At 37.0% G+C, this 21,366-nt stretch overlaps 3 protein-coding genes across 8 annotated transcripts in view; 2 read left to right on the top strand and 1 right to left on the bottom strand.

Moving 5' to 3' along the window:
• LOC147481285 (uncharacterized) overlaps positions 1–6,628 on the bottom strand; it is a 29,972-nt gene extending 23,344 nt beyond the window's left edge. The window contains exons 1-5 of the mRNA XM_086578888.1: positions 6,187–6,628; positions 5,272–5,372; positions 4,830–4,863; positions 4,328–4,746; positions 4,129–4,222 (exon numbers count right to left, since the gene is read on the bottom strand). Of these exons, the coding sequence (XP_086435014.1) occupies positions 4,519–4,746; positions 4,830–4,863; positions 5,272–5,372; positions 6,187–6,552 (729 nt within the window). The 5' untranslated portion in view covers positions 6,553–6,628 and the 3' untranslated portion in view covers positions 4,129–4,222; positions 4,328–4,518. The remainder of the gene's footprint in view (positions 1–4,128; positions 4,223–4,327; positions 4,747–4,829; positions 4,864–5,271; positions 5,373–6,186) is intronic.
• A 1,118-nt stretch (positions 6,629–7,746) lies between these two features.
• On the top strand, positions 7,747–9,881 carry LOC147481284 (uncharacterized). The gene is made up of 6 exons (XM_086579975.1): positions 7,747–7,853; positions 7,926–7,980; positions 8,048–8,098; positions 8,163–8,254; positions 8,333–8,410; positions 9,423–9,881. The coding sequence occupies exons 1-6, from the start codon at positions 7,807–7,809 to the stop codon at positions 9,568–9,570; spliced, it is 471 nt and encodes a 156-aa protein (XP_086436101.1). The 5' UTR covers positions 7,747–7,806; the 3' UTR covers positions 9,571–9,881.
• Positions 9,882–10,032: 151 nt separating this feature from the next.
• LOC147481283 (pectin acetylesterase 12-like) lies at positions 10,033–21,174 on the top strand. 6 transcript variants are annotated; one of them, XM_086579982.1, is made up of 11 exons: positions 10,033–10,226; positions 11,105–11,187; positions 11,869–11,998; positions 12,078–12,137; positions 13,026–13,125; positions 13,205–13,327; positions 13,436–13,496; positions 16,673–18,270; positions 19,806–19,914; positions 20,314–20,404; positions 20,498–21,174. In XM_086579982.1, the coding sequence occupies exons 1-4, from the start codon at positions 10,052–10,054 to the stop codon at positions 12,122–12,124; spliced, it is 435 nt and encodes a 144-aa protein (XP_086436108.1). In that variant the 5' UTR covers positions 10,033–10,051; the 3' UTR covers positions 12,125–12,137; positions 13,026–13,125; positions 13,205–13,327; positions 13,436–13,496; positions 16,673–18,270; positions 19,806–19,914; positions 20,314–20,404; positions 20,498–21,174. The 6 variants fall into 6 exon arrangements, with proteins under 6 accessions (XP_086436108.1, XP_086436102.1, XP_086436104.1 ...); XM_086579976.1 differs by lacking the exon at positions 12,078–12,137; XM_086579978.1 differs by lacking the exons at positions 12,078–12,137; positions 16,673–18,270 and having other exon boundaries at positions 20,502–21,174.
• Positions 21,175–21,366: the final 192 nt, after the last annotated feature.

Genomic DNA, 21,366 nt, shown 5'->3' with positions numbered 1-21,366 from the left:
GCCTATGGCCATCTCTTCCATGATTACATCACAAACATTGGGTGGTCTTCCCTAATTCTTCAACGACCAAACTTATTCTCCTAGTTTGGCTGCATACTTTTATGCTAATATGGATGACACACCAAAGATTCAACCATCGCATGGTTTCTACTTAGACGGATTCACAATCCGAGTTGGTGACACACCTCATATCTTTTTCGAACAACAACTTGCTCTAACTTTGGACCTTCCATATCACTTAACCTGCTGCATCTTGGCATTACATCTATCATAATTCTTACCGTTCTTTTCGGTGGCAAGCATTTCGCGACTTTATGGTGATGGTCTTGAGATCAAACGAGAAGGAGATGGCCATGTGCCATGGCGTAACATCACCATTCCATTAGCAAGCATGACCATGAACATGGGACTGCCATGTTATTTGTACTCCTAAACATTATGGGAGATTGGCATTTTTTTTCTGGCGATGAATTTAGGTCGCGTTGTATTGATTCACTAGCTCGTGGTCATGCATTATTTAACATTTTAGGTTGTGTTGTCTCGGCTGAAAACGAGCTCGCGACTTTTCGGGATAAGTATATACTTTTACCAGTCACCGCTTGCCGAATCATGAAGACACATTTCCCACAGTTTGCAGCTACTTTTCATGACTGGGTCAAGGTGGATTCCATGTGCCCAGCAAACAGAATCATTCGCTCATTAAGGTTTCGTCAATGGAAGCGTCCCGCTCGATACCTGAGGCATGTTCGATGTTACCCAAAGGACGAAAAGATGAAGACCAATTTGAGGGAATCCGGAGACAAAGAATGGGCAGAAATTTGGCAGACTATTATCTATTGGCGTGATGCTAAGGAAATGCATTTCCTTAAAGAGGGCTTGAGACCTCACGATCTGTTTGGATGGTAAACTTGAGTTTGCCATTGTACATATATCTAGCTAAACCTTTTGTTTGGTGTGCTATTGTTTTTCATGTTTCGTATGCTGTGGTTTATTATATCGTGTGCTATGTTTAGTGTGTTATTGAACATTTTCTTGTTCTTTCTGAATAATATATTATGATCTCCAACCTCTCGGTTCCAGCAATCTAGCCCTAATTTTGCTCACGGTTCTCAGGTACTTTCTCTCTTTAATTATTGATCCTTCGAGGACTAAGCATCATTCTGTTTGGGGGTGCTTTAAACCTATAGCAAGAATTAGGCATCTTGTAGCCTATATATAGTTTTTATTTTCATATTAATAATTGTACTTAGTGACAAAGTCTTGTTTCCTTTTCAATGATGAAAATTGTCTAGAAATCTCACATTAGTATCCGAATTAGGATTTGTTTTTAAGAAATTTTAGATAATAACGTACGCAATAGTTTTATACATCTTTTCATGAATATTCATGTCTTGAGTATCATTGATTGTACATAGCAATAAGTTTCGAAAACAACGGTTAGTTACTTAAACTATAAACCCCGCGGAGAATCTAACCAAAAGCCTTGATATGAGTGATTTGTGTGTGATGACACAAAGGAGTAGTTTTTCGATTAGAGGAAATTACGCATCTACTTACTTGATCACCACCCAACCCTAGGTAGAATTTAGGCCTTCTTTGGATCGACATAGCTAAAAATTCTTACCGTTACAAATATTACCGCTAGTCACTCCAATTGAACCATTCATCAAACCTTTCACTTTCACCACAAAAATTCCTTACCCATCTATTAAACCAAATAAAAGAACCTACCTAAGTGATGAGTATGAGAAAGAGGATGAAATGTGGAAAGAATAAAGAGAAAGACTTGTCCCAAATTTAAGTCAGTTACTTGCTTCAGAAAAGGAAAATAGAATCATGTTCTTAAGCCTTATAAAAATAAATAAAAAAAAAAAAAAAATTCTTAGTATCTAGAGGCTTAAGAACAAGGTTGGAAAAATTCAGTTAGAAGAAGGAAAGGAAAAAAAGGATTTCTCTAGTATAAATATATGAAGACCCTATTCTCTCATACTCGTAAATTTTGATTATCCATTTCCATTTTCTTGTACACTATCACCTAAGCCCCACAATACCTAATAAAGACCTCTAGCTCAATTAGGAGTAGGGTGGTGTGATAATAAGTAGTAGACGTGATTGATCGACATCGGCTCCTCCTCGATTTGTCATTGAGATGTAAGGAACGCGTGTGCTCACTGCACACGTTTTGAGTGAACAAAACCTGAGTGGAAAAATTTTGAGTGAATATGTGTTTCAACACATACCTGTGAGAACCCATTTAGGTATGCTCTCCAAGGATCCAGAAACAACCCTGCTAGTATATTTCAATGAAAAGTTCACCGCATGAATAATCATATGTAGATGTTTTAATTATTGAATACATATTAACTTGAGTTTCAAAGAAATAAATCCTCGTTCCTGCTAAGGAGATGTATGGATATCCGAGATTAATTTAGGAAACAAGTTTGTCGAAGTCGTTGTAGTATAAATAAAGTTTGTGAGTATCTTTTTCTCGGAAAACTCTCGCGAGGCTATAACTCGGCCCACTAGGGAATTCCTAGTGGTTTAAGGCCTTGTTGCATATGGTCAATGCAATCGCGACTCTGAGCGAGAATTAGTTTAGGACTACACATTTTTGGCCACTTATCTATTTTAGTGTCTCTTCTTTGCTTCGGAGGACAAGCAAAGTCTTTGTTCTTTTGGGGGTAGTGTGATAAGCACCCAAAAGTGTATTATGAAACCCCATTGAGACATATAAATTTGGTTCATTATGTGTTTAATAATCATAAAATAAATATGTTTTCATACTTTTGCGGTATTTGCGGTAAACATGGAAATATTGGTTAAACCCGCAATAAAGCGAGGAGGCGGCGATATATGAATTCTCCCAAATCCACGTTGAAGCATCAAACTTCCAAAGCTCCTACCTCCGAACCCGGGACTCGAATGCGATAAGAGAGCTGCTTTCGGATAATCAGTATGATGAACTCTACTTAATAGGCGGGAAGTTGTAAAACCGCCCAAAATACCGGGCGCTACATGGATCGCACATGGACCCACTATTGAGGGCCACAAGATTGGATGAGTCATCAATCATGAAGCATGTCAAGACAAAGATAACAAATTATTGGTGCAAAGTTGACACCTTGCATGTAATAAATTAGATTAGGTGTTAATAGTGAAAAAAAAAAGGCAAGGTGTCACTTTGTTTTAATGTGGTAGATAAAAATGAATCAATGTGGTTTGATAATTCACGTGGGAGGAAATGAGATTTCTCTCAAATGGAGAAGAAATTAGACAAATGTGGGGACACTCCAATTACTCCCTTGACTTATTTTCCTCACATGACATTATTTTAGTTCCTTAGTGAAAATGAGAAGTTAGTTTTTGATTTTATTAAAAAGCTTGTAATAGTTTTAATGGAGGAACACTTTTTCTTCTAAGAAATAATAGAAGTGAGTTGGTTGTGGATTTTCTTCTCTCTCTCTCTCTCTCTCTTTCTCTTTTGAGTTTTTATTAGTTCATAAGTCCTTGTCCCAAGGATCATGAGCTAACTTCCCTTTTGGGGAGTTAGTCTAACTCATGTGAGGGTAAACCAATTGTTGGTTTGGTAGGTTTAGGAAGAACAACTAACTCTACATCCTACCCCAAAATGGTAGTTGGTGTAGAGTTTAGTTAGAAATCAATCAATGAGCTTAGAGATAAGTCATTGTTTGGTTTCACTTGCTAGCATGTATGAGTTCTTTAGTGAGCCATGCATGCTAGGGATCAAAACTATTTTTCCATTAGGGACTTGTCTATGAGTTTAGGAAGAATCAAAACCTATTTCAAATCAACACTAATGGTAGTTCACATGAGGAGGATTAACTCTCCAATTTCTCTTTCAAATTTCCATTTAGATTATTAAGTGCATGTTTTCATTTTAATGTTTTTATTAATAGGAAGGAAAAATCTAGCATTAATAATTACTCCTTACTCTTTAGTTCCCTTATTGTAAATTCTAATTTGTAGTTGTTCTAAGCTTTAGTTTAGTTCGAATCTTTATTCCAACTCTACGAAACGAAGATCGTGAGTAAGGAACCTTGATTGCTTTTTCACCAATTTAGAGAGTTCAAAACTCTAAGTAGTGTCTAAGCAAATATCAGAAATCACCTGTACACCATCAACTATTCTTGAAAGGTAACACCGAGTCACCGACCCACCATAGCACTACACAAATATATGACCTGAATATGCAATGTGATACCTATACCACCACAATCAGCAAACATAAAATTAAACTTAGTAAGACATAGTAATACTTAAAGAATAATAATTATTATAAAAAAGATATTGAAAAAACTAATCGTACCCTTCCAATAAATGGCCTAGTCACTAGTCAGACCATTCATCTCCCCACCAAAAATTTATCCAAAATTACCTACAAGTCTGAATTAGGAAAATGAAGCATGTACTTAATACTTGTTTGATAATGGAACGCAAAATGTAACCAAAATTTTATCCCCTTGTCCAAAATAGACATCGGAGTTACAACTCGAGATCCTACATCAGCTCTTCCATCAGCTTCACACCATGATCTTGGAGCCCTTCTTCATTTTGAAACCAATCCTTCAAGCACATCAAAGCCTCAATAGTCTTCGGCAACAAAGAGCTGCGGTACTTGCTGACCACCCTTGCACTAGCGCTAAAAGCTGATTCCGATGGAACTGTAGAAACAGGTGAAGTTAGTAAATCTCGAGCCATTACCGACAGAATTGGATAAATACCTTCCTAAGTTTTCCACCAATCCAAAACGTTAAATGGTGGCTCTTTGTCGACTTTAATGACTGGCTGCTCCAAATAATGTTGCAAACCAGACTTGTTAGTATTACTAGAAGATGCTCTCCACTGTAACAACAAGTCAAATACAATGTCAACATCATCACTTAATTAGGAACGGTGATTCAAACCAAATTCAGTATTACCCATTTTCTTTTCATATTCTTCAAAGAGCTCAGCCAATTTGGTTTTATAAGTCTTCATTTTCAACTGATTAAATGTAAGTTCTGAGTTTGGTACAACTTGAGGCTCATATTCATAATTCAGATCCACACACAACTCAAGAATCGTAAACTTGTATCGGGGATCCATGCATGAAGCCAACCCAAGAACCAAAGGAACATCTTTCCAATATCTATCATATTTTTTTTCTCATGCTAGTATATATAGGTTTGAAAGCAGGTTCACTATCACATTTTTTCAAGACCAACAAGATTTTACTCAACTGATAACAAAAGGCACTAGATTGTGACATACCGACTCCCTGAAAACAACTTAGTCGCATCCTGGTAAACCTTGAAAAGATCTCTAATAGCAACAACATTTTTCCAATCAGCAAGAGTAGGAGTATTTGCATACTCCTCACCATAAAAAGAAGAGATCAATAACTTTTTGGTATGCGGTATTGCATCTCTCAACATTATAAAGGTGGAAGGAATTCCACCGAAGTCGGAATGTCAACGGGCAATCTTTTTTGTCTTCATGTTCAAAGATTTACAGTTCTCAAAAAAACTTTTCCGGTTTACCTTGAGAAGACTTGAGATGTTTCACACTCTCTCTAATGTTATTAAGGGACACCTCAACATGCTTTAATCCTCGCTTTTACTATCGATTCATGACATGTAATGCACAACGAAGATGACCTGACTCTCTACTTAATGTAGCATCACCAAAAATTTATCTTTCAACCGAGACACATCACTATCATTGTTAGACGATTATCCAAAGTTATAGTTCCTATCCTATCACATATCCCCTAACTCAACAAGTTGGCATACATTGCATCACTAATCGCTTCTTCCGGTGTGAGGTGCGGGGAAGCGGGAAGCTAAGGACTTCGTTTATGAAGTTTCCAGTCTTTAGTTATAAAGTGGGCGTTATACACATATATCCTAGCTTCCGATTTGGCGTCCACAAATCGATGTTAAACAAACTTTACCGGGAACACTTCTCAAGATATCTTTCAAAGCGGGACCGTTCTTCTTGAAAACTCAACATCACATCACTTCTCATTGTTAAGCGACAAGGAGGTTTAAATCATGGACCAAATGCCATCTTAATCCATCTATGAAAGGTTGGTTTCTCAACTTTCACAAATGGTAATTCCTCAACGACAAAATACCTAACAATTTCTCGACGGGGAATTATCTGATTAAACTTAAAGGAATAAACCACACCATTCTCAGTTCTACCAATTATTGTTTGACCCTTCTCAGTTGAAGTTCTAATAACACAAGATTCTGCATGCCTACGAAGGTGACTAGTCCCTCCCCTACCCCTAGTAGAAAGAGGAGTTTCACAAATTTTACAAACAGCACTATATTTAACAGACCCATCAGGTTTTTTTACTTCACTACCATCGTCATTCTTATCAGCCTTAACATTAAAATGGTTCCAAACAGAAGATCTTGGGCGTTTTTGACCAATGGATACTGAAGTAACTGTACTAGTAGGGGGCTGAGAACCAACTGACTCTACAGCAACTGAAGGTTCAACTGGAGATTCTACCTCAGAATCACAATCCAATATGTTATCCATCTAGTAAAGAAAATATAACAAGCTGAAGGAAGCAAACCTAAGGAAATAATAATTTGTAACGCAGCGTCGCAGCGTCAACTCTGCATTTAAAAACAAATGAGTATATAATAGAATATTAGTATTTATTTTGATCGATGAGAGAAGTAACTAATTTGAGGATGATTGATTGAAAATCATTTTACCTTGACAAAGACACTTTGATGTGATTCAAGGACTTCTTATAGCTTGGTTCTCCACCACTACCAAAACAACAACCTGGAAAAAAAAAAAAAAAAAAAAAAAAACAAGCATATGAAGCTTAAACTTGACTTGATTGGGCTATAAAATCTCCGCCCACAACTTCAATAGTTACATAACTTCCTATAAAGATGGAATTTCGTTTAGAAAGATTTAGTGAAAGATGCGGAAATCTAAAGTAAAGAGATATCTCTTTGCAAGTTATAAAAAGTAATTGTATTTATTGCTCCCCCAAAATAAAGGAACGTGAGAGATGAAGAAGCCCACAACTTCAACAGTTACATAACTTCCTATAAATATGGAATTTTGTTTAGAAAGATTTAGTGAAAGATGGAAATCTAAAGTAAAGAGATATCTCTTTGCAAGAGTTATAAAAAGTAATTGTATTTATTGCTCCCCCAAACTAAAGGAACGTGAGAGATGAAGAATCGAGTGGCCAAGAAATACAAAAGTGGAAGATCTAACACAAAACAACAGGTGACAGAGAGACCATGGCCCGATCTCCCACTAGATATCATGGAAAACATCATGAGACATCTATACTATGCAGATCACGTTTGTGCACTTGCAGTTTGTAAAGGACGGCGTTTCACCATTGCAAATTAATGTTATCAATTAATTAATGAGGTTTAAAACATAAAATAATTGAAGTATAAAAAGAATGAAAACTAATCTTGAGAGATTCAACCTGTAGGCAACCATGGTGAAAATGAGGGGCTGGGAAAATAGGGTTAGTTGTTTAGTACTTTTTATATTAAGTACAATGACAACTTTACCCAATTTCTAAAAGGGCAGATATTATAACCCTAAGGGTATTATCAGTAAAACAAAATTTTAATATGGTAATAAGGTAAATAGGTAATTATAGATGAGGGCCGGGTTGTGGGCTGGGCTTAAGATTTGAAGTCTAGGCCCTTACCAATGTGGGCTTTGTTTTGACTTTGGACAGCACTAGTAGTAGCAGTAGGGTTTTATGAAAAGCCTTTCTGAACCAGAATCTTGTTCTAGTTATTCGAAATGAGGAAGCTCAATCGGCCCACCGGTCATCGTATGTCCATGTTCAGGTTGAATTCGAAATCTTTATATTATTATTATTATTTTCCTCCTTATTTAAGTTTTTACTATTTTTTGTCTAGGACAATGGTTTCTCAATTGGTCAAGCATGAACGCATTGAAACAACTATTACAAAGGTGAATGGTTATTTATTTTATCATTTTATTCAAATTTTTATGAAATTAATGTTTATTTTTCCTTCAGGCCAAGGAAGTTCGCCGTCTCGCTGATAACATGGTGCAACTTGGAAAAGAGGTATGTGTACTGGTAGGTTTATATGTGCTCCATAGTCCACGGCATAAACACTAGATCATTCCAGGGCACTCTCTGTGCTGCAAGGCGTGCTGCTGCTTTTGTGCGGGGAGATGATGTCATTCACAAGTTATTTACTGAGCTGGCTTACCGCTACAAGTATGCCTTTCATAAGTATTTCCCTCATTTTTTGGGATTCTGTGTATCTCATCGTCCTAGAGCTTTCTGTATATGCAGGGACAGATCAGGTGGATACACAAGAATTCTCAGAACTCGCATACGTGTGGGGGACGCTGCACCAATGGCTTATATCGAGTAAGCTTCGATCCTAAATATATTATCTTCATAGCCTTATTTCGTTGGGAAATGAACTCTTTGGTTAATATATATAAATCTGATTTCTCTGTTGGCAGGGAGCAATGCCAATCCAGATTAGGATTTTATTTTCCCGTTAACTTAACTATATTTTGTTCCCTTTTTGCAATGCCCTTTACATTCTGCCTACTTTCCTCTTAGTTCTATGTATACTTTTATAAGCTGTTGAGTTCCCTTCATGATTCTAGTTCTGCAAATAGACCCTGTTTTACTTAATTGCTAAATACTCCGTTTCTCAAACAGAATATGCTAAACAACAACACTAGCTTTACCATTATATACAGTTAAGGGGATTTAATTCACCAGAAAGAAAGGAAAAAAAAGGAGAAGATGGATGAGAACTTATTCAATAGGAAACATCCAGATCCTTTCGTCTCATTTTGTTATGTCTAAGTTATCTAATTGTAGCCTTATCATATATGTTGCTGTTGCTTAATATTCCAAGAAAGCCATATTGCGGACAGAGTTTCACAATCATGGTTGACTGGATGAGGTATCTTAACATTGCAGAATCAACTATATTCTAGAATAACTACGTTGCTAGTTGATACCCAAAATAGAATAGTTGGAAACTACCTAGTTTCTGAAATCCATTGTTTTTTTTTTCCCGATAAAATCTGAAATCCATTGTTTAAGCAGCTAAGTTCCGTTATGTATGTCATTGGAAAGTTTATTCCAGTGGTGTTTATCTTTCCTAGCCTTTGTGACATATTCTGTTAAGCCTGCACAATCTGCATAATCCAACTGTTTTCTTGAATCCTTTATGTGAAATGCTCATCACAGTTTTCCTTCTTTTCCTATTATTGCATGGAAAGTAGGCTATGTAAATTATTGTATGATACCTATGTTTAGGAATTAGCGGTAATCTTGGCATGTGTGAGTGTATGTTGAGCATTCATAAGCTACTTGGTGTAAAATTAAATACTTAGCTTGTGTTTTACTGATTGTGTAGGTTTGTCGATAGAGAGAATGAACTCAGGCAATCAAAACCACCAATTCCGCTACAAGCTCAAAAAGCACCGCTGGATCCATGGACTCGGTCACGCCTAACCAGGCAAATGGCACCGCCTAAAGAGGACAAGTCTGAAGGCGATATTTGAAGTAGACGTCAAGTTACCGAAGAATTGGAGTTTTGTTTACAGCAGTCATTTAAATTACAGAACATTTTTGCTCAAAAAAATGTGAATTGGGTTTTGTAATCTGAATTGCCCATTAAGATGCAGTGGGTATAAAGCCGAATGGTAGGATAGCTGACTAGTGACTACCCTTTGAGATTTGCATCGAGCATTCAGTTCACGCTTAAATGCGTGATCCAGTTCAAAAACCCCCTCTTGTTAGTTTTCTGTATGTACGGAACAAGAATGAATGCTTCTTCCTATATTTAGCTCTTATATTAGTTACACCAACACCACACATGATACTTTTGGAAGCCTTATGCATTTAGCTTATTACGCGTTATTAAGATTATATATATACTTTTATTTTTCCAAAAAAACAGTTTGAGTTTTGAGGCAAAGGCATTCAAAGAGCTCATTTTTGTCCATTTTTTTTTGTATTTTTAGAAGAAAGAAGAAGAAAAGAATGAAGTTTGTGTTGTGGGAAATTGGGTTTGTTTGTTTTGTTGTTTTGAGTAGATGGGTAAATGGTTTTGAGGATTTGAATGTGACTGAAGTTTCAAAGTTGGATGGGTATAATATTGCCCCTTCTTTGATGGTTCCTCTTACTCTCATTCAAGGTGCTGATGCAAAAGGAGCAGGTACTTCCTTTTTTATTTTTCTTTATTGTGTTTGTTGTTGTTGTTGAATTGTTTTTTCATAATTACAATTTAAAGGTACAATGTATATCAATATGATTTGTTTTTGTGTGTGGGTAGCTAGAGTCACCATAATTACCTCAATTCAGATACTTTCCTACATTATAGTCTTGCTTTCTTTGTGCATCCAATCATTTACATTGTTTTTGACCCCTTTGGTTCTTTAGTCCTGCATCCACTAGTACACTATTGATTACTATTATTTGTAATTTTAATTTTTTACTGTTTTAATACAAGTGGTGTATTTGATTTTACATGGGAAACATTCTGATGGCAAACCCAAATTTTAGTTTATTTTTTTTAGGAAATAGGAGGCATCATGGCAGGGGAATTTTCCCCATCCTCAAGAATGGGAAGAATTTGAGGGCAATTGGGGAATCTTAAATAGAAGAATTTTTAATAAAAGCTTTTGATGGTGGAATTTATGCATGCTTCTTATTTCATGAAATTTTAAACTAAGAATTGGTTTTCCAATTGGAATCCCCTCCCCCCCCCCCCAGCCAAGTTTTTTATGCCTTTAAACTTCTTTTTTTCAGTAGAGGACTTAATTTCATTTTTTGATTTTTATTGCTGAGGAAAATTAGGATTACTTTATTTTGTAATTCTAGATTGCCTTATAAAGGACCTTAGACCAGCCGAATTTCCTGCTTCAACCCATCATATATATATATTTTTTATATTTTGAGTCATTAGGATTTCTTCGTGGGCTATATGTTAGTTTGTGGTTAGATATCTAGCACTAGCTTATACATTTTTTTTTAGTGTGGTTCTTCAAAAGAGATGACATTGACTCTTTGCTTGCAATCAACTGATCTTTATAGTTTGTCTGGATGGTACACTGCCTGGTTATCATTGGCATCGTGGATATGGGTCCGGAGCAAACAGTTGGATTGTCAATTTGGAGGTAAGACAGCATGAAAGACACACTAGATTCTAATTTATGGTTGCCATGTTATTGTTAACTCTGGAGTTCTGTTTTTTCACCGAAGATACTTTGGAAATGGCCATTTTTAAGTAGATTTGGTCTTTGCCCAATGTTTAAATATAAAAAATAAAAATTGTTTATCCCGTTAACTTACGTTAATCAAGGCCTTAGTTCTTAGCTTTAAACGTTTCCCAAAGTCATATGTATATAATAAAAGTTTCTGCCCCACCCCTTATGCGAGTTACTGGTATCATGCCTATTGATGCAGACATGTTTAGGTGTTACTCCCACAGCAGGCATTTCCCTGTGTTTCCAGTTATTACTCATTCCATAATATTATTGTATTTGTATTCAGTATTCCTGTGCCAGGACAAATGAGAAAATTAGTTATGAGTTATGGAGGTTCACTTTAATCATCACCAGTTTCGATATAGTTTCATGTCAGAGTACCATAAAGTAATCATTTAACTTACAATTCTCTATGTTTTACAGTTTTCTTCACATGGATTTTGAGAAACTAATAATCTAACATCCCATGTCTAGTAAACTTCTTTTGATGCTTTCAAACTTCCTCTACTGCACAAGAAATTATCAGATAATGCAAACGTTTATATTCATGAGAAATTTGACACTTTTGAAATTTGAATCAATTGATGGCAGGGAGGAGGATGGTGTAACAATCATAGAACATGTGCTTTCCGCACAACAACTCGTCGTGGATCATCAGCGCATATGGAGAAACAAATACCATTCACGGGAATATTAAGCAATAAAGCTGAAGAAAATCCTGGTTTTTCTCTCAACTAGATCCCTCATTTCCAGTGATACAAGTGAATGCTATCATTCTTTTTGTAATTGTCTTATTCTAGATTGGACATCCTTGATGCATCTGCGATGGTGCATCTTTTACCGGTGACAGTGAAGATCAGGTTGCTTGTGATTTTGATCCACTATTGCACTTCTATCCTTTGTATGCGTCATTTAATCATGGCTTATGCTTTATGAAATTTAGTACACTTCTAGGTCTTTGCTATTGTATTATTACATATTATATCATGTACTTGTGTTAATTTCATTTGACTATAAATTATGAATGTACTTGTTATATATATACATTGAAGTCTTTCAGTTTTCCTGTTGGTCCTAATTTCTACAAGCTTAGTCATTTGAAAGTTTTGAAAACTCTAAAGCTTTGTTCCTACTCATAGCCATTTCTTTATGGAATGAGAAATGACTTTGCTTCCGATATCAGCCTGTAAGCTACATTCTTTTATGTTGCAACAATTCTTGAAGAATGGTCCCGTTGCGTGGCTGAACACATATCTGTGACCATCATAGGAAGTAATTGGCCAAAAGTATCCAATTTTCTATTGATTTATTGTTAACCATGTGGGCATCAGATATCTAATAATATTTCCTCAATATTCGCAACTCATTCTACGCACACTGGTGCATGGTTCATTGGTAAATTTTTCCTTGCTGGGGCATCATTAATAGGCTGGTCGCATCATTAATAGGCTGGTCGCATCATCTGAGCTCAACAATTTCGTTTTACTTAGTGTGATGAGTGCCATGAAACTGATTGCATGTGTTGGGAGTTAAAGTGCCTCGAGAAATTTGGTTTGGGGGGGGGAGGGAGGGTGGGTTGGAAGATCAAACGAATACCTGGTTATACTTTTTTCTTTGTTAATCTGTTGAACATTTATTTTACTTGCTTCAACTATTCACGTGATCTTTGGGTGAGCAATAAGGTGAAACTTCACTTTGCTGTATCATAAATTTGTAAATCTTTTATGCTGCTCATGTGGTGGTTATAGATTCTGTGTCTAGGCCGCTCATCTTCATTTCCGAGGACAAAGTATCTATGTAGCTGATATGGAAGAGCTAATGTCAAAGGGAGTGCGCTATGCCAATCAGGTTTTGATTCAGGAATATATTGCAATGTTTGTTGGCCTTCTTTGTTATTTTGATCAACTAATGTTGTTTTCTGCTGCAGGCTCTTCTTTCTGGATGCTCTGTTGGGGGTCTAGCAACTACTGCACTGTGATGAGTTTAGGGGGCTATTTTCTAGTAGCACAAAAGTGAAGTGCCTAAGTGATGGTGGAATGTTTCTCCATGCGTAAATACCGATACTATTTTCTGCTCTGGTTTTATTGATGTTAGTTTTATTTGGTTTTCTTGTTATCTTTTTCCCAAGTATTTCATGCAATCCTTCTTATAATCATAGGAGTGACGTATCTGGAGGACGCACCCTAAGAAATATGTTTGGAGGTGTTGTAAGCTTACAGGTATGTATCACATGAGAATCTTCTGTTGCCTTGTTACGTTATGATAAAATCTGATAGCAGACAACAAAAACACTTGAATTCTGTTAGGTACAGTGTTTCAGTCTATTTTTCAATGTTTCATTACATCATTGGTTCTCCACTCAACTTTAGCGCTGATTCTAGTCTGTGGACCATTCAATTGAATTCACCAATGGGATCAAAGTCTATTGGCTAAAGAGTTGCAATGTCATCTGATCTATTAAAGTCTTTTGTTTTTTAGAAAAGTTATTGTATAAAAGTTGGGTTTCTATATCTTTTTCTTTCTACGAGGTAAACTGTCAAATCTATTAGAGAAAAGTGGAATGTGCAAGTTAGGATGAGCCGGTCCTACTAAAATAGAAAAAACTAAAAGGGAAAAGCATAAGATAGACACCATCCACCTATCACTCCTCTCGGATGATAGACTCCACCGCCAATGCAAAAACCTGGAATGGTATTTCATTGAATTCCTTCCACCGCTTACACCAAAGGAAAAACAATCATTTGATATAAAGAATCATCTATAAATTGGGGGCACTTGGAAAGTCAAGGAGGTGAAGCACCACTTAGGGGAGATTGCTAGCGTATTGGGGCGTGGTGTGGAATCGTTTCCTTCTACATATATGGGTCTTCCATTGGTCGCCAAAAGCAAATCTAAGGTGACAAAGAAGTAGCGACTCTGTTGGTGGGATGGGAAGCTAAATGCCTCTCTAAAAAGGGGTGGTTGATCTTGACTAAGTCCACTATATCAAACATTCCAAATTATTATCGTTCACTCATTGTTTCTTTGGGAGTGGTGAAGCACTTGATAAAGTTGTTTAAAAGTTTCTTGTGGGCAGTGAAGGAAACAAGGTATAATTCTCTTTGTCAAATGGGATAGAGTAGCCTTCCCAAAGAAGAGGGTGGTTTAGGTTGTAAGCATGTATCACCAATGAATATAACCTTCTTGGCAAAGTGGCTATGGAGATATGGGGAAGAGGAGGACCATTTTGGTGGTGAACGAGTATGGAGATGGAGGAAGTAAAAGGTTAGTTAAGGAACCGCTTGGTATTACATTTTGGGAGGGGTATCACAGGTGGGTGGGGCAACTTTGTTAAAGGGGTTCCTTTTCTACCTGGTACCAAAGAGTTATATCTCTTTTGGGACAGCATTTGGACACCTCACTTAAAAGAACAAGGTGGAATCTATTTATTAGCATCTAACAAAAGAACATTTGTTTTGGATTATAAGGAAGGAGGTGCTAATGATGTGGAATGGGATCTTGTACTTTGAAGGGCCTTAATTAGTGGGAGATTGAAAGTTCTATTTACCAAGTGGTTAGGAGGTTTGGAGAAGTAGATAGATTAATATGGTTGTGGGAAAACAAGGAAGTGCTCACAATGAAGTCATTTAACCAAATCTTGGCAAGTGAGTATGCTTTGGTTGTGCTAGAAGAGAATGAGAGCCTTGCTACTTTTCCACACTAGAGGGTTTGGAAGAATTCTATCCCATTTAAAATGGCTTTCTTTTTGTTGGGGGTTTACTTGGATAGCAGTCAAACTATCGACAATTTGAATGGAGGGATATGAATATCAACGTTGTGTGCTCTCTTGCAATGATATGGAGGAAAACATGGATCATCTTCTTCTTGCTTGCCCCTTTGCTTATGGGATTTGCACGCTATTCTTCACATCTTTCAACATACCTTTGGTGCCTCCATCTGATTTGAAGGAGGCTTTGGGGAATGATATTGTTATGGCTCTACCAAAGCCAAATGTGAATGCCATGGAGAATTGGAAGGAAAGGAAAAGGAAAAGGAGTTTATAAGTTGGTGGAGGAAGTTAAGGAGGTTCTCTTTGATGGGCATGTGCTCATCATTGTTTAAGGGAGTAAGATCTAAAGATCTTATGTGTAATTAGGATGGGCTTGTAAGATGAAAGCACTTTTGTAATTTAGGGAGCTTGTGCGACAAGTAGCTTCTTGCTACCTTTTCCTTGAAGCCATGTATGTAATGAATGTAATCCTCTTATTATATAAATGATGATGATGTATAGAGAACTTTACCAATAAAAAACAATAAGAATCATTTGTGGAAAGTCATGATCCCTCTTCTCATAATGTCTCCAATTATGCGCCAACCAAAGACCCAAAGATTTTCCTTTTAATCTGTGTAGGTGATCATAGATATATTGGACCGTGTCAACTACAGATCAGACAGGTGGTCATATACACAGACCGTGTCCGCTTCATCTAGGAGCTGATGATTATGACGATGATGAAGGCGAAGTTGGACTTGGAATTCTCTGATGACATCGAGGATTCCTAAGCTGGCAGGTCAAAGATTGTGGAGATGATGCAGTTCATTAGGAGTTACTTCTGTTTTAGTTCTATCTCCGGCCTTCTGTAATGCATTTGGTGGTTTGAATTGTCTCGATTTATGATTGTTCTGGGCCTTTTTTGTTTTTGTTGCAAGGCTGATACCATTATGGGGTATCTAGTGCTTGGTACATCAGTACATGTACAGTGTTAATATTCTTATATAGGCTTCGTGTATTAGTATAAGGGTGTCCTTGGGATGATTAAGGCACTAGGTTCTTGGTAATGTGCGTAGTGTTGATGTACTTGATAGTTTGGTTACATCAATCAATAGCTTTTAGTCTTTTACATATCAAATTTCTTTTTATCATGGATAGATACTAAATAACTTGCAAATAACACACCACAAAATCTACCTTTCATGATAATTGGTCCGCAGCTAGTGCCAACATGTATTGACATATTCAAGAATTATGAGTGTGAGAAATAAAAGGATGTCCACTCTAGAATAAGACAATTACATGTCTGGGACAACATGTATTGCTTGTTGTGATGTTCTTGCAGACTTAAATTCTATGCAAAACTACCTCAAAATATTATTAAAGAACAAGAAGTTTTTGCTTGTATTGGATGATGTCTGGGACCATGACCGAGTGAAGTGGAATGAAATGATGCATCTTCTAACATGTGGGGATAATGGAAGTTCAGTCATTGTAACAACTCGTCTCCAAACCGTAGTAGACTCTAGATGTTTCCAAACATTTGTAAGCTCACCACGTGTATCATTAATCCAACACATAATCTCAATTTTCTATCAGAGCGTGACTGTTGGCTTTTGTTTGTCAAATATGCTTTTGGTATAGGGATTGAAGAGATTGCTCAAAACTTGATACAAATCGGTGAAGAGATTATAAGCTTTTAAGGCACTAGGAAGCTTGTTACACTCTAAAAGCGATGACTTTTGGAATTGTGTTAAAGATGGGTAGAGGTGGAAGACATCGGTGGTGAAGTTTTCAACGAGTTACTGAAGCGCTTTTTCTTCCAAGACATGCATGAAAATGTAACTTTGCGAATAATAGGGTTTAAGATGCAGGATCTTGCATGCTCAGTAATGGTCAATGATTGTTCGTCTGTGAAATTTGGTGAGATAAGAGAAGTTCCTAAAGAGGCATGACATGTATCAGTGATATGTGATTCAGCACCATCGCAAGCAACTCTAAATTTTTTAAATCCCAATCATTCTGCCGCACAATCCTTTTCCTCCACTGTGCAACCAATTCCTTTTTACAGCTCTTTGTATCAAGGCTTTCACAACTTGACTTATCACGTGTATTCAAGTATCCAGGAGTTGGAAAAGCTAGACCATCTTGAAGGAAAATTATCCATTAAAGGGCTTCAGTATGTGCTTGATCCAAGGGATGCTCACCAAGCTAACTTAAGGAGTAAGGAGAACTTTTTAGATCTACACCTACTGTGGCCAATTGATGAGTATGACATTGAAATTGAATGCAACAACAGTGAAGAGGTGCTAGAAGCACTCCAACCTCACCCGAACATCGAAGTGTTGGTTATCGAATTTTACGCAGGTGTGATGTTGCCTGGTTGGGTAGGGTCTTCTACTGCACTTCCAAAACTGACATACCTCGGAATTTATGACATGCCTAATGTGGAAGGATGTCTACTACTCCCTCCTTGTCTTGTTTCATTGCATCTTTATAATTGCCCCAAACTGAAATTACCCATACCATTGCCGTCTTCTATTACAAGTTTATATGTGGGGAAAGCTAATGATCCCTTGTTGAAGTCAGTGGAAAAACTCCCCAATCTTTTTTTCCTTTCTATTACAAGATTTGATGAAGTGGATACTCTTCCAGAGGCACCTCTACAAACCTTTACATATCTGCAAGATTTGATCATCACCGATTGTGACAAATTGAAAAGGCTTCCTACGGAACTAGAAAATCTTTCGACAATTCACAGTTTGAGGATTTATAGATGTGGAAGTTTGGAATCTCTGATGGAGGGATTACAAAACCTGGCTTCTCTCAAGGATTTGGTGGTTTTCAAATGCCAGAGTCTAAAATTTCTAACCGAATCATCATTGCAATATTTAACAGCCCTCCTGAAGTTTATGATTTGGGATTGTCCAGACTTAGAAATCATGTTGGTTGATTTTCAGCACCTCATTTCCTTCGATATTTAGAATTGGCTTGGTTGCCTCAATTGACGTCTCTACCGGAGGAAATACAACATGCCCATAGACTTCAAACTCTTGAAATTAGGTGTTGCAAGAATTTTAGAAAGTTGCCAGACTGGCTGCTAGAGCTTCCACCACTAACTTTGCTTCACATCATCGAATGTCATCCAGAGCTACATAGAAGATGCGAGAACTGGAACTGGATTCCCCACCTTCAAGTCGAGAATTGGGTTAAATTGTGAAACCATAAACACCAATGATTGGGTAAGTTACTCATCTCATTCTCTATGTGATTTTTTAATCTTTCATCAACCGCATAATGATCTCTTGACTGCATAACGATCTCTTTAGTTTATTTTATTGTTGATTTTGTCACCAAAGTTACTTATATGTTAGGATTTGAGTCCGAGTGCATGTTCTAACAATGACAATGTATTTTGAAAACATATTCATGTGTTTTATCTTCAAATAAATCCTTCCGTGGTTAGATTTCACCTGTTTTGTGGGGGGGGGGGAAGAGGGGGAATGCATATGGGGGTAGGGGTCCATAACTTTTTACCAAGCAAAAAGAAAATGGGAGGGGGAGAGAGAGAGCAAACCCCTCCCCCCCCCACACACATATATATATAGAGGATAGAGGCACTCCCGAGACACTCCTAAAACGTACAAAGTCATATCTCATCCTACCAATTGAATTAAGGGCTGATAATTTGTAGATATAATCTCCCTACCATGAGTAGCATGCCCACCAAATTTCTGGTCATTCAAATATGTCTAACCTAATCAAATGTTATTATAAAATCAGACAATTATGGACCGTTAGATAAATATTCAAAATTGAATGTTAGTTTTTGCAAGGTTAGACATATCCAAATAGGATGAAATTTTGTGGGCATGCTATCCATTGTGAGAAGAACAAATCCACAAAAAATCGGTTCTTAATTCAATTTGCAAGTCGATGGAGTGGCTCTATCCCTCCCCTATATATATATTGTCCAATTATTTCCAACTCTAGACAAATAAAAGGTTAGTTTAACACGTTAAATTGGCAATACAATTTTTCTTGAAAATGGGGGTATTAGGGATACCCCCATTTTCAAGAAAAATTATATTGCCAATTTATTTGTCCAGAGTTGGAAATAATTGGACAATATTAATATGTGAAAGGCGGAAAGCTAGCACTTGGACCCATTTGATGAAGTATGACTATTTTTCTTAGAAAGTGAACTAGAGTATTTGGCAAGCAAGTAGCACAAGTGCACTCAAAACATATTCTTTTTGATGTGCATGTATAAGGACGCTGTAGTTCTGTGATGGTGTATTGAATGGCGTCCCTAAGTACTCAGTCTGTATGTTTATTTGTTTTCCCAGTTGTAGTGCCATAAGTAATCTGCTATGCTATTCTGTTACCAAAACCCATGCTCTTCATATTTGAGCTCATTGGCGGTGGCATGTCTGTAAACCATCTACACTCTCTAACTGGAACACCAAACCTAAGAAATTTATTTTCTGGTCAAGAAATTGAGTGCACCATTTAGCTAATCCGTGGCCAGGTGGAATTTGTAGTTCACCAGTATTTTCTTTTGTGGCAAAAGCACAGTGTTTGTATGTATATAATGAAGTTCCATCATAGGCATTAGATCTTGACAGTACGCTTGGTAGCTTTACAACCTTACACTTGAATGCGTTTTATTCTTATATATTCTCAAGTTTGTTTGTTTGTTTGTTTGTTTGTTTGTTTTTCTTTTCTTCTTCTTGATTCTGATGTAATAATAATGTATTATGGATCACAACTGCAGCACTATGGTGACATTTCAGGTTGGCCGAGACCATTTTGAACATGATGGTTGTTTTTAAATGCCTACTCAAGTGCCATGTTGACAATTTTTACGTACATCAACATACAAGGTATATGAAACTTAGATCAAGTATGTTTACATAAGAAACTCCTAGGTCATGCCCTGTAACAATTCATTTGTGTGTATTTTTCACCTTGGATAGAAGAACTTGTTTGTGACGCCTCTCTTTTCTGGACACACCCCATTTGTGTCTACGACCTATGATACCAATTGTTGAGGCGCTGTCAGAACGTTAGTTGTGATTAGGAGTTTTCTGAGTGCATAGGGTGAATGGTAAATGGCTGATGTCATCTTCTAGATTGAATTTCAAGTAGGTGATTTATAATGTTTGTTAGTGTCCTTAATGTGGGGTAATTTATTGAGCCATTCCATGCCATATGTATATGCCAAAGCCTAAAGTTTAAAGTGGGGTCTGCTTTTAAAGGATTTTTTTTTTTCAAACTGGAAGGTTCGACCGTTGATGAACTGAGTGCCAGTTGCACCTTTGATTGGTCCAAATCCAACTCCAGCAGGCCAATATGAAGATGGAGTTTGTTCAGGTCAGTTCATCTCATATGTTTTCTTCTTTTAGCAGAACCAGCATGCTGAAGCCCTAACCAACTGGGTTCTATCAATTGTCCCTTGTGAAATAGGTAGAAATGACAGATATCTCAAGGACGAGCAACTTGATGAAAACTGCAGTTCATAACTCTTTGCTCGAGAACCTCTGGCTAGTGTCTCTATACATCATTCATATGAAACTGAAGATTTAAGTCCAAGGTACTCACTCATCGAGCAGGAAATTGCAGCACATGAACGGTCAGCATGTGCCACTTCTTGAACTTTGAAGTCGGATCTGTTCTTTGCAACCTCAGGATTTCCGTTTTGATGTGTTGATCTTGATGTGTTGAGACAGGGGAATGCGTGCCGTAACTTTGGCTGGCCAGTATTCAGATGAAGTTGGTTAAGGTCTGTTTGTCTTCATTGAGTACGAAGTGTCACTGCTCAAGGGCTTCTGGCAATTGTTCCCGCACATTCTGACTTCATCCAAGAGCCAGTACTGTCAGTCTGACCTATTCTAAGGTTGCTGTTGACTATCAACTTGAAGTCCTGAACATTGTGAGGGCAACGGAAGATAATCAAAGATATTTGGGTGGACTTATCTAGAAAGGATTGTGCATTGTAAGCTATAGCATATTTGTGGTAAATGTGAGACATCAGTGAGCTTGATATTGTTTCCCCACATCCATGAACTAACTTTTTCGCATCCCATATTAAGATGTATGGTGTTTAGTTCTACTGATAATCATCACACGAGTAGTTCAGCTTAGTACCCTATGTTTTGTAGAAGATGTAAACTACGAAACGCATCTACTTATTCACAAAAAATATCGACCCCAGTGGATTTTAATGCAATTAATGGTCCCGTCCAGCAAGGAATATTTTGTATGCTATCTCAGGTTTCCACTTGAAGGATATGATCAAATGGATATGTTCTTCTGTCATGATTGTTTCATATAAA

The sequence above is a fragment of the Coptis chinensis genome, chromosome 8 (genome assembly GCF_015680905.1).
Source record: "Coptis chinensis isolate HL-2020 chromosome 8, ASM1568090v1, whole genome shotgun sequence".
In the NCBI taxonomy this organism is placed as follows: domain Eukaryota; kingdom Viridiplantae; phylum Streptophyta; class Magnoliopsida; order Ranunculales; family Ranunculaceae; genus Coptis; species Coptis chinensis.
This window is presented reverse-complemented; position numbering and strand designations above follow the sequence as displayed.

What these genes read in the sequence shown, in the direction of transcription:
- LOC147481284 (XM_086579975.1), top strand. Translation starts at nt 7,807, where the DNA reads ATGAGGAAGCTCAATCGGCCCACCGGTCATCGTATGTCCATGTTCAG. An exon ending in TTGAAACAACTATTACAAAG is followed by an intron (nt 7,981 to 8,047) that starts GTGAATGGTTAT and finishes TTTTTCCTTCAG; the next exon opens with GCCAAGGAAGTTCGCCGTCT. An exon ending in GCACCAATGGCTTATATCGA is followed by an intron (nt 8,411 to 9,422) that starts GTAAGCTTCGAT and finishes CTGATTGTGTAG; the next exon opens with GTTTGTCGATAGAGAGAATG.
- LOC147481283 (XM_086579978.1), top strand. Translation starts at nt 10,052, where the DNA reads ATGAAGTTTGTGTTGTGGGAAATTGGGTTTGTTTGTTTTGTTGTTTTG. An exon ending in TGCTGATGCAAAAGGAGCAG is followed by an intron (nt 10,227 to 11,104) that starts GTACTTCCTTTT and finishes TGATCTTTATAG; the next exon opens with TTTGTCTGGATGGTACACTG. An exon ending in TAAAGCTGAAGAAAATCCTG is followed by an intron (nt 11,999 to 13,025) that starts GTTTTTCTCTCA and finishes TGGTGGTTATAG; the next exon opens with ATTCTGTGTCTAGGCCGCTC.